This window comes from Pyxicephalus adspersus, chromosome 10 (assembly GCF_032062135.1).
Source record: "Pyxicephalus adspersus chromosome 10, UCB_Pads_2.0, whole genome shotgun sequence".
NCBI classification, from domain to species: domain Eukaryota; kingdom Metazoa; phylum Chordata; class Amphibia; order Anura; family Pyxicephalidae; genus Pyxicephalus; species Pyxicephalus adspersus.
The window spans coordinates 22,511,658-22,524,394 of NC_092867.1; the positions used below are offsets into that span (position 1 = coordinate 22,511,658).

Consider the following 12,737-nt stretch of genomic DNA (forward strand, 5'->3'; position numbering starts at 1 on the left):
GCAACTGGTGTACTGACGCTCGTGGGCACTCGTGGCTTTGTCTCGAGAGAGGTAAATAAGGGTAGCTTGCGGTGTTATGACTCATTTTGACCCATACAAGTTCTAGCAAAAAGGTTGTATACCAAGCACAGGTTGTATACCAAGCACAGGTTGTATACCAAGCACAGGTTGTATACCAAGCACAGGTTGTATACCAAGCACAGGTTGTGTACCAAGCAAAATTTTTCGTGTCTAAACAGGACTTAAACCAAGTTGGACTTATTCCAAAGCGGACTTATACCGAGGTACCACTGTATAATAAACTTGTCAATTTGATATACCTGTTCAATATAAAATCAATTCATTTTGCCACAATGCATTTAATGGACAATCAGTTCTTTAGTACTAGTTATATTTATTTCATTTGGATTTTACACGCTCTTTTGGTCATTCAAATTCACAAAGAATCAATTTATGGATTTATATTATTGTTTGATTGAACAGGAAAATCGAACCTTGTATGGTCAGCTTTAGGTCTCACACTACAGATATACAGTTAAGCACAAAGCACTGATATTTTTTCAAGAGGAATTCAAGGCAAAAGGTAGATTTTTCAGGGCTCTGGATAAGCTTAAAAAACATTTTTATTTTTTCCAGTAATATACAGTTGGGACCTAATGTTTTTACTTTTTGGGATTTTGTTAACTTTAACACCCATGAAAATTTCACAAACTCGGGTCAGGAAAAAACATGTATATCTATATGTAATAACAAATCAGATTCTTTCTTTTCTAAGCAGCAATAAAAGAAGGTATTTTGGCTGACTGAGGCCTTCCGTTTCCTTGTACGTAATTCTGTTTTCCAGCAGGCATCCCCACCTCTCTGGAAATACAGTAAAACCTGAAAAATTAAAATACCAGCCAGTTACTTTTATTCGTGTAGCTCTAAGCTACAACATTTTTTCCCTTTTTATTATTTTTTTCAAGGCTGCTTTCCTCCAGACATGAATATGGAAGCTTAGCCTTTTCTCCGGGATGGGATTAATTTGCCAGGAATACAGTAAATGTCACCAGAGTCGAGAATGAATTATGTGGAATACAATGACCTTTCTCTAGCCAAGCTCGGAGTGGGGTGTTTGCTTGTTCTCCAGCTCAGGTTTAATATTATGCACTGATGAGAATGTGATAAAGCCAGGCATACATATTTTAGGCATGAGCAGAATGAATTATTGGCACAGGGATTCTTGTCATTACAAATCTCCACTTGCCTCTCTGCGGTTTGTCTAATCTTTCAAAGGCTCACATAAGAACCTTGTGGATATTCCAACCTAATTAGAATCTTTTATGTGCCGAGAACAATATTAACCTGACATTAGGAGTAACCCCTGTACTGCCCACCAGGCTAAGATTTATGGCTTTAGGGGTGACATAGCCTGGAGAGAAGGGTTAAAAGTTTTTATTGCCTGAATTCCCATATTGGAAAGCCTTATAACTCCCTATCAGTGTGAATAAAAGTGACTTTATTTTCTGCTCCTTGCAGATTTGCCAAGCGCAACATATCCCGGGTTCATGTCACCCCCGACCACAGGGCTGTTTGTCAGCATGTGTCTTCAATTTGATTTATATTTGAAGCTCCTATGATTCCAGTGTAGTGTTCCTGTATTATGTTTTGCCAGAACAGAAGATAAGGCTGTGCTTGTGTTCAGTATAGATGAACTGTCATCAGACCATTTACACATGCTGATTGCACATTGCTGTTGACCTCTCTCTAAAAACAATTATATATACAGTTGTTCTAGTCTTATTGCTCTTTATCTTGTTGAAGCCTGTAGCAAGTGACTCAACCTCTCTATTTGACAAGAATGGTCTGATGTATATGAATGATTTGCTAGTCTTCAAAGTGATTGAAGCCCTCCATTGAAGAAGTCACCGACATAAACATTGCTGTTTTGGGTCGAATAGGTCACTGAGCTGCAAGTATATAGCTAAATATACATTCAAATACATAAATTATTTTTTTTTTTATTTTCCACAAAGTTTCAAATTCTGTGTAGCCAGTCTAAATAAAAATGACTTTGTATTGACTATTGCTTTAATTTAAGCAACACTGCTAGACCACCAAGAGCTTGAGCTCTATGCGGATTACACAGCCTACAGACAGAAGAAAAAGCAGCAGCCCACTAAGGAGGTCATCACTCTACTCCACCCTTAAGTAGGCAGTTTCATAATTGGGTGACAACTATGCGAAAATGAGTCCTGATAAAAAACTAGAACTGGTTATCACCATTCCAGTTCTGTACAAAAAATTACAAAAAGCAAAATCTGGTATACAGATTTTGCCTTTTGTCTTCAAGTAACCCACAGGGAACCTGCAAGGTAGATCTTTGTATTCAAAAGCATGGTGGTATTTTATACCAACATAAGTCCAACTCAGGGTACATTTTTTTTTATTGGTCCCCCAGCAGATGAGAATTTGCAATACTCACCTGCTTTCCCATACTCTCCGTCTTCAGTAATCACTTTATGTGACTCTAATCTTCTAGGTAGAATGAAAATTGGTATTATTGACCTTGAGGGATGCGTCAGAATATTGCTTTTCATTTTGTATAATAATGCCAGTAAAAATTGCATATTGCACTATGTTTTACTAAATTGAGGACCACCTAGGACAAGAGAAGTGGTAAGAGAACCCTGTGCCTTAAGCCTGGAGACTTTTGGAAAAAGTGCTAGACGCCAGGACTGCCTCCAAGTGAGGTGGGTGAAGTTAGGCATTAACTTTTTAAACATCTTTTGGAGCCATTATATGCATTGCATTATTTGTTTTACTGTATGAAAGTGGAGGTTCCTGGATTTCGGAAACAACATTTAAGGCTCTGAGTAAATATATTAAAGATCTAGCTCCTTATTTGTTATTTCTTTGTAGGGTACTGCATATAGTCAGTATGCTTCTGTTTCTGTTTTCAGTCCATGGTTTATATACTCTCTGACTTTTAATGGCTAACTCAACATTTATGTGAGCTAATTGGAGTTCAGAATAGAACCCAGTGGTCTATCTTAGAAATACAAAACGTGTCCTATAGTTTTTTTGTCCATATGTTGCCTGTATTGTATACTAACCTTACTTTTGTTGCAGTCTTTTATTGTGAGCTAACCTTTTCAGCAGTCTTCAGTCCATGACCAACCCAACACTCCCCATTTACTGGAGAATTCCACTGACATCAGCAAGTTTAAAAGGAAATTGTCAAATGACTGCTTTAAGTTTGCTGAAATAGGAATAGCGCTTGGTAGCAGACCTGGTGAGTTAGATGTGGGTTTGTAGCAAATTTTAGGATCAAGCCCCACACAAATGTTAGATTTTAATCACTGGAGATGATTGTAGTATTAAGCTACGTACACACTTCCAATGGTTCTCGACTGATAATCGTCTCAGTGCTCGTCGTTCATCGTCTGAACGACCACCATCCTGGCGGATCCACGGACAATGAACGACAAACGATCATAATGCAAGTGAAGGTAGAGAACGCACAGCGGAGTGCCGCTCCGTCGCTCTGCCCCTCTCCTCTGCATAGAGCAGAATGGTACTGTATGTACAGCATTGTTCATGCATCGTTGAGTGCTTAGTCGTTGGAAAGGATCATGAAAGATCCTTTCCAACTACTATAATTGCAAGTGTGTATGCGGCTTTAGGTGTTCCACTACTTCCTTTAGCGATCTGCCATTCCATATCACTAAATGACAGGAACATTTGTATGTTTTGCTGTCACTGTGTGCCCAGTGTGGTCAGTAAAGTAGACGTGTTTCTGCAGCACACAGTTCAGAAAAAACAATCTCTCACCTCCAGGGCTGTATTTTCTATAAAGCACTTGAAGGCAAATAGGTAGGACAGCCACACAGTTTACCAACATTTTGATGTTTCTCTTTTATTACTACTGGACCTGCTCAAAACACTGGTGGATATATCTTGAAATAGAACTTATGGTAGACATGGTCACAAGAAACACAAGGCTCACTACAATCAGATGACATGAGACCACCCTCCCTTTCATTTTGTTTTGTACATTCTTCAACTGAAATGCAGATGTATATGTAAAACAGACATCAGGCTGCCTCCAACAACACATTTTTAATGGAAAAAAAAAATCTTGTGGCGCCTGCAAATTCAGCCCGTTTAAAGGGCATCCCAGTTTAAATGTGCCTAGGGGGAAACCTGTCAAAACTTTGCTCTGCACATCTCACTTTATTCTCTATAAGAGGGAACTTTCTATCTATAGCATCCCCTAAGGATTTACTGAAGTCCCTTCTCCTAAGAAATATGCTGATTAGCTGGCCTTGGGCTAACCCCCTCTCTATCAAGTAATGCCACCATTGTTATGGTAATAAAGTGTCAATCAATTCCTTGGCAGGACTCAACATAAAAAACTACTGTATTTCTGCTTACACACACATATATAGTGTAAATATTTTTATATATATAGTATATATCATATATTATTGTCTGTATCTTTAGTAATAAACTTTTCTTGTAGTTTCAGTGTTTTGAGTGAGTTAATGCAGCATAAAAAAGTAAAACATGTTTAAAGGGCTTTAGAGACCAGTTCATTAAAACATAAATTCATGATCCTGCAATATTTGTGAGTTTACAATATTGCAAATTAGGTTTAAATGTTTTATCATATGCATCAGCTGAATTTACCACATGACATTGTTCTTTTCAATGTTAGTGGTATTTTGTATGTAAAAGTCAAGTCACTAAAACTGTTCCACAGCTGTATTTTTAGTTTTACATTTACCTGTCCACATTGTTTAAAGGACTACACCTAAAGTATCCTAGATCTGGCATTGGCTAGGGCATAAAAAATATACTTGGGGGTGGGGACAGTGTAAAGGGTAATGTTATTAAAATGCCAAGTAGAAAAGTTATATATTCCAGGTGGTGATAAAATAATAATTCATAAAAAAAGCCTTCCAATATTTAAATAATAGTTTAATAGCTTCTCCCAGCAGAAGAATGGCATTTCAAAAAGTGCTGTTAACTTTGCTTGAAATCATACAAAAGTTGTCATGCGCTGTGGATCGAATGTAACGTGCATGCAAGATATCCATATGAACAGCAACTCATATATTCGTAGAATAGTTGATGTAAAAAAATACAAATTTTGAAATCTAGCTGTAGTTTGGGTGTAAACATAAATTAGTTTCCTTGCAGTAAAGGACCCTGCTGCCTTTGTGTAAGAAGCTAAAGTTTCTATTATTATTTCACAGCTTGTAGTAAAAAGCCAGTGGGTAAAGGATGACCCACCTCGACAAGCTAAATTCAAAAACTGTCAATCAGGAAAACAACACAGAGAATAGGGCTTCTTACTGACCTCCCCAAATGTCACCTCATGCTGTCCTTGATTGGCACAGTCTGGCAGGGAGGATGGATGAGTCTGTCACTGGCTGGTTAATTGTATTGCCGATTTCAGCCTGACATTAGTACTTTGAGCAGTAAGTAGCTCAATGCAAAACAAATTAGCAGATTGTAGTCATATTTCTCATCTATCTGCCTTGACTTTTCTGAATGCAGTCCATAAATCATATTGACTGACACTCTTGCAAATGATGAAAGCAGCTTTTGAGGCCATAAGCATGAATCCAGAGAGCGTGGAGACCAGTAGCTTGAAGGTGGCATGGACGGATGCATGTGGCTGACCTTTTGGGAATTTTCCGGGAGTCTAATGTCTCTGGGTAACAATGGTCCGAAGAGTGAAAGCTTTTTGGCCACTATAGAATGTATTCAGCATGTCAGCAGATTTCCTTTTCTAAGTTCCTTTGAAATATAAGAAGCTGGTCTAAGGGGTTCTTTTCTTTAGGAACTAAAATTTCAGCATTATCTGGGGAATCCACAGGACATTTAGACAACTTTGGGGGTAGGTGTTTGTCAAGCATTTTACTTGGGGTATTGTTGTTTACTGTGTTAGTTAATTTTAGATAGATTGAAAGGTACCACTGTTACAGAACTGATTGCCTACACAAAGCAGTGCCCCATAAATGTCTTTAGCTTGGACCATAACACAAGCCTTTAAACATTTGAGTTGAAGTTGTACTTTTTAGGGTCTATGGTGTCAATACTTTTATGAGATCTATAAATAGGACATAATGTGCATGGCTTATATAATATGCCTACACCTCCATTGAATATTTTTGGATGGGTAATAGGGAGCCCTATAGGCTAATATTCTTGCTTTACTGATTACCAGGTTTAAATCTTATCAAGAACACTATCAGGACAGGGTTTCCCAGTGCTACATAAATATGGGAGATAATGGTTTTTGAATTGGAATGACCTATTTAGATGTCTCAGTGAGAGTTTCCAGGCTAAGATAAGGCAGTAGAATGGGTTTGATTGATAGGCCCATACACTTGTACACTGATTTGATGTAAATTTGCATGTCTATGGCTAATCCACAGTCTATGGCAGCCAGATTCAACATGGCCATCATGCAATGTGTCCTTGTGACCAAGCAATGTACCCTCACACCTAAAGACAGATTTCAACTACATCACTAATTAAAGTCCAGCTTGAAACTTAGGTAGCTTAGCATGTTCCATCAACCTTTGCCAATATTATTGTGTATTAGAAATTATTACCCTTGTAAAAGAATACTAGCATTGTTTTAGATACAAACCTCACTGTTAAGGTTTACAGCACAGATATGGACAACGTGACCAAGTCTCCACTGCTGTACTTAACTTTTCTTGGAAAAATTATTCTTGCTTGGTGAACATCAATGTTATAGTAACCTTAATAGGTAGTGAAAATTTTAGGACTTAGTAAACCAAAATTGTTTGGTGTGAGCAGTTGGCCTACAAAATTAGTTTTTGGTCAAAGGTTGCTCAGGGTAAATCAGTTTTTAAACTTTTGTTCCAAGCCTAAAATATCTGAGAAATGGAGAACTCTTAGTCTCAGGATTGTTGAAATCAAATAGAAATGTCCTGAAAGCATTGGATGCATTCAGTAGAGCAGTGTAAGGGAATGTGATGATGAGCAGATGCTAATGGACCATCAAGGATATAAACCAACTCTTTGGGACCTAGACTAGATGTCATACAATGCATTCAAAGTGTTCAATAAAATCTGCAGCACTTCATTTGATGCAGACAGGATTTTTATTTATTTTACTCAGTGGATGGCCATCTGTTGTATAAAATAAGAATGACTTTGCTTACATTGTAATAATTGTGCTGAATTTTTGGAGGGGGTGTGGGATGTGAATGCAGGACTGCCATCAGAAATTTCTGGCCTTATACTTGGTAAACTTCCTGGGCCCCTCCCCCATGTCTAAATGTTCCAGCATTGCAAATGTCTAGCTCTTTTGATCAGAGCCCGGTACAGATGTACCCCTTGTGCCCATTGATGACAGCCCTGTGTGAATGGATAACCTGCATCTGCTTGCACAGTGAATTTCTGTATAATTGTGGGTGCTAATCATTTCAGGTTGTACACTTTGAACCTATGTAGGTGGCTGTGGGCAGGCATAGAACGGACAAAATGATTGCATATTAATCATGGTGGGGTCAATTACCCTGTGCAATACCAAATTACTAGAACTCTGAAGATTTTGCAGAATTCACAAAGTTTTTTGACAAGGTTGCTTTTCTAAAGAATTTTCCCATAACTTTGTCATTCTCTAAAGGAGTGATTATCTGGTCAGATGCAGATGTCAGTGCACATGTTAGGCATGTTATGACCAGTGTAAGGAAAAGAAATGTGTAATAAATTCTATCCACATAGTTGACTGTTTTACTATACTTCCTTAAAGCTAAACATCAGGCACATATAAAAGACATATTTCAATGCAGCTCTGTAATCAATAATGGATTTTTTTTCTAGGCAGAGTATAGATATCTGAATTCGGACCTATTATCAGCAAAGCACTATACAACAGAGCTCAATTTGGAGGAAGAAAAGAAAGCACAAGGCAAAGTTACTAAACTTGCTATTTAAAGGAGGTGATGGAGAAACAGAGAAATGAGCTAATCTGTCTGCTGCTTCTCATTCACAGTCCAGTCACAGGCTGGTTAAGGGACAAAACCTGTGAGTGTAACATAAATGTAGCAGACAAAAATCAAGTGACATGTCCTGTCAGATTTAAAGTTACAGTTAGCATAGGAATAGCTTACAATACAGTGGATATTACAATAAATGGTCAACTGTCCTATAAACAGTTCAAGTGTCTATTCAGTTGCTCATGTCTGTGAAGATTAATAAAAACAGCCGTTGGTGATAATGAATTGATTATCAGATATACACAAAATAGTCATATTTCATATATAGAGAGGAAAGAGATTATAATTGGGAGTAATCCCAATTGTTCCTGTGATCCGTTTTCATTTAAATACAGCCAGCTTCATCTAAGAACAACCTCCTCATCAAAGAATGCATCTTCCAGAAATCCTGGCTGCTACAGTATGTCACTGAGGGCATCAAAAGAACTCTCTTAAAGTTTCTTTTTTTAATGACTTAAACTTTTTATCCATCTGGGGAAAAAAAACAAATGGTTCCTTGGAATTTTTCTCGACAACCAATTTGTCTGCCTGTACAGTTATTTCATTATCATTGCAGAGCAAACAGGAGACATAGCTTATTTAATGGAGCAGTACATTAAACTAAAATGCACTAGTTGTTCCATTAAATCAAAATGACATATCCATTAGGTATCTCCAACATATTACATTGTAATTAAATGAACTGTGGACCATTGATTTCTTCTTTTCTCCTTCCATTCTCCGCTGGTATTGATACGGTTCTGCTTGGGGAATAGTGCAGCGTGTCACAATGTAATTACCATTGCTGTTTCTGGATTGTTGTTGCCGCAGAATTCCTTCGTAAGTTCTTTCAGTGAATAGTAGACTTGTGATTTTAGCTGGAAAATTGTGAATCTCATGGTAGATTAGCAGAGCTTGTTTAACCAGAGGAGTTGTCACAACTATGAAATTTTCAAAGGGTAACACAGCCTTCTGCTAAAAGTTATGACAACCTTTATTGAAACTGCAATTTGTCTTTGATATGTTCTCATACACTGAAACATATTTTGGTGACACTTAAAGTTATACTCAACTAACCTCACTGCTTACTATATTCCAACACTCTTTGGTAAAGGTCCATCAGTCTTTATTCCTCTTAACTTGAGCTTATATCCCTCTTTACTTTTCTGTTTTTCTTTTGACCTTTTCTTTAGTTTTCCTTTGCTTTTCTTTTTGTCTTTCCTCTCCTGTTCATTCACTCAAGTCTTTCTTAAATCTTTCTGTAGAACCCTAGGGTTACTCCAGGGGTTGCTAAAAGGCATTCCTCTCTCACCATCAGAGAAGGAGGCCTTTCTCAACTGACCACCATGTACGAAGACACTTCACTGATCATCATTGTTGGGGAACTCTATCATTTACAGCATATGATTGAGTTAATTGAATCTTCTGCATGCTTGGAGGTTGCTCTTGTTTTATGTCTCCTATTTATTGGTCACACATTCAGAGATCACTGTAAAAAACGTAGCTACCAAGTTATTCTTCCTATTCTACCAAACCCTAAAACAAGGAGGTGTTTCTTTACCCCCAAAAGGAGTTAGATGTTTATCCTTCTTATATACCAATAAACTGTTTGATTAAAATATTGTAGTTTTCAATGTTTGGTTTATTGTTCTTTTTAAAAAAAGAATGGTTGTACTTTTCTTTCTCAACCCTTCAACTGTACTTCTCCATGCTTTATTCTCACTTTTCCCTCACTACCCCCCATCTTATTTTACTTTTGAATCATCATACTCTGTAGTTTATAAATCTTATACGTCAATTGTATGCAAAGATCGGAAAAGGTAAAGCAGAACTAAACTCTAGAAGTAAAAAAAACTGCGACCAGCCAGGTATTTTATTGCAAAAGGGACAGGTAATGTTCCTTCTGCAGTAAAATAATCTTACCTGTGTGATTGAAAATTTTTAAATAAAAACACCTGTCCCTGTTCAGTAACGTGCTGCTATCCTCTTTCTTCTCCACTTCCTGATTTTGATCATCAGCCATCATAATTAGCCGGCCCCGAGTGACATAACTCACAGGCAAGCATGCAGGAGTTCATCCAGTCCCAGCACATGCAGGGGAAGTAGTTCTCAGAAGATTTCAATACATTTTAGGCAAATTAGTTCTCCAACATCTACTAAAAGATTTTTTAAATTTTTTGTTAAGACTCACCCAGTGTATTGCTGAATTGCTTGTTCATTTCTTAGGGGCTTGTTATTATCTACCATCTACCATTATCTACCATCACAAAGTAAAAATAAATAATTTAAGAAAGATACATAATCAATGTGAAAGTAGTGAGGATCACTACTATGTAATTTTTACATAAATGTCCATTTTGAAGTAGTTTATGCGAATTAAATAAAAAGGGTATTAACATGATTATATATACAACTCAAAACATTAAAAATATATAATGTCATGTAATTTTTGTTTTTCAGGGAAAAGTTGCCCAAACTGCTTGTATGTCAGCCTGCAAACACCTCTCCACATCACTAACACAGATGCTGCTGGACACTGAACTCAAACAAATCAGCATGGGCGCCATCCAGCAATTCAACCTTGATGTCATCCAGTGTGAATGTGAGTCCATGGTCTACTTTTACAGACCCCCTCTCTTGTGTGTCTCAGCAGTCTAGTATACTTATTCATTAATCTCATTAAAGCTCAATATTAAGCTGATATAAAGACACAAGTGAATTCCTCTTTGTAATCATTATTAAATCATGTAAATTTATTTTTTAAATGCAAGTAATGTAAGTAGCAAAATTTGATTGGTATCACCTTATTGCAGTCCCTGCACAAACTTGTGGAGGGGGAGCAAGACAAGCAGCCATTGATAAGAGAAGAAAATAGAGTAACAGAGATATGAGCTTATCAATGTGCTTTCCAATCACATGGCAGTGGTGGAGATCTGTAGGTGCTACTGAAGTGGAGAACAAATAAATAAGGTCTTCTCCTCTGCCAGTGTGAATCTCAGAACTGAATAGACAGACATACCAACCTTTTGTAGGTAAAACAGCTACCTTTTATGTATTTCATCTGTGTAATTACCAGTTTGCCTAGATTTGGTTTCAGGGCTTATGTCATTTGGATAGTTCTGCTGCATTGTCAGCAGCAGATTCACCCAGAAGATGTTTCTAATCACCTGGTAGACTACTGAATATCTTGTCATTAGGTAAATAGTAAGGGACCAGCATCTCTCTGGTCCAGCTAGGGAGGGAGCACTTTCATTAAAACAGGCTACTTGTATGTTAGTAATGCTCGTGTGACTTGGCCCTAAGAATTTGTGGCTTTTCCTTCATACCTTTTTGGATAACTGTCTCTCCCATACTGTACAGTCACCAAGACTGGAAGTGAGCAGAATCTCTATGAAGCAGTTTAGGACAGTGGTTGGGGAAAGGTTGGAACTCAGGGAAAGAAGATTAGGACAGAAAGAAGGTTTGGAGAGTGGTTGGGGAAAGGTTGGAACTCAGTGAAAGGATGCCCTCAGTGAAAGAAGGTTAGGAGAGTGGTTGGGGAAAGGTTGGAACTCAGTGAAAGGATGCCCTCAGTGAAAGAAGGTTTGGAGAGTGGTTGGGGAAGGGTTGGAACTCAGGGAAAGAAGGTTAGGACAGTGGTTGGGGAAAGGTTGGAACCTATTAAGTTAAAATCGTTGTCTAGGTGCTCAGGAAATTTCGATTACTGTGGTTAATGCGACAGGAAATGGCTGGAAATCTCCACAATATACACAGACAACAAAAAATTTGGTGATGTTTTTTAAATAACAAATTTCTTATATTTTAGTATTTGAATTTTCTTCCAGTCCAGAGTTATTACCCATTGATGAAGAGGAGGGGTGGACTGTTCGAACTCCAAAAACATGTTGGATTTTTAAAACACAAAATCCAATAACTATCTCTAATAACACCAACTATTAATAAATTGACTGGAACAAATTTGCTTAGGTATGTAAGCACACATGTTTAGTGTGATGGGAGAGTGGGCAGGTTCTGGCATCATGACGTCAATCTAGGGGAAGATTCTTCCCCTTCGAGCGACACACGGCTCCCTGTGAATGTGCGTTCCGGAGTCCATAAATTTCGTGGTACATGCAGTTCCAGTCTTGCAGATGTACAGCTAAGATTGCCTTTGGTTTTATTTTGGTGTGGGAACTTTTCTTATCTAGATGTGTAAAGTACATTGATATGAGGAATGTCTTCATGCTGAAAGAAATGTAATATTTAGTGCAGCACATTTCAGAAACCCATGTCAGATCCTACTGATCAGCATGACAATATTGTAGATCTGATATTTATATATTATTCATGGCATGTGCTAGAAAACTATTATAAATTCACTCTGTGATTTGTGTAGTAATACAAGATGCCAAAGGAAGCAAAGTGCCAGTGTGCATACATAATATTGGAATTCTCTTCTTGTCATCACTTTCCTAAAACCAAGTTTTAACATGTCAACCTTACTACGGATGTCACACTAATTAACTGTGCCACCTAGGAAATGTAGTTAGTTAGTATGTAGGTTAGTATGTAGCACAGCTCAGGGAGTATAGACCGAAATCTACTCAGGAGTTTTCTAAGCAGTGTCATCAACCATCATACCATCAGCACGTTTCATGCCTTCATTATATATGTGCTTCCAGACAGACTGGCGACCCTTGTGGTCAGTGACTGAGGTTAGAGGCCATTGTGAGTGGGTGGAATAGGTATTCT

At 37.7% G+C, this 12,737-nt stretch overlaps 1 protein-coding gene across 7 annotated transcripts in view; it reads left to right on the plus strand.

Moving 5' to 3' along the window:
- EXOC6 (exocyst complex component 6) overlaps positions 1-12,737 on the plus strand; it is a 140,860-nt gene that overhangs the window by 88,392 nt on the left and 39,731 nt on the right. For all 7 annotated transcript variants that reach the window (XM_072425048.1, XM_072425050.1, XM_072425049.1 and 4 more), the window contains one exon: positions 10,467-10,608. In XM_072425048.1, coding sequence (XP_072281149.1) covers positions 10,467-10,608 — 142 coding nt within the window. The remainder of the gene's footprint in view (positions 1-10,466; positions 10,609-12,737) is intronic.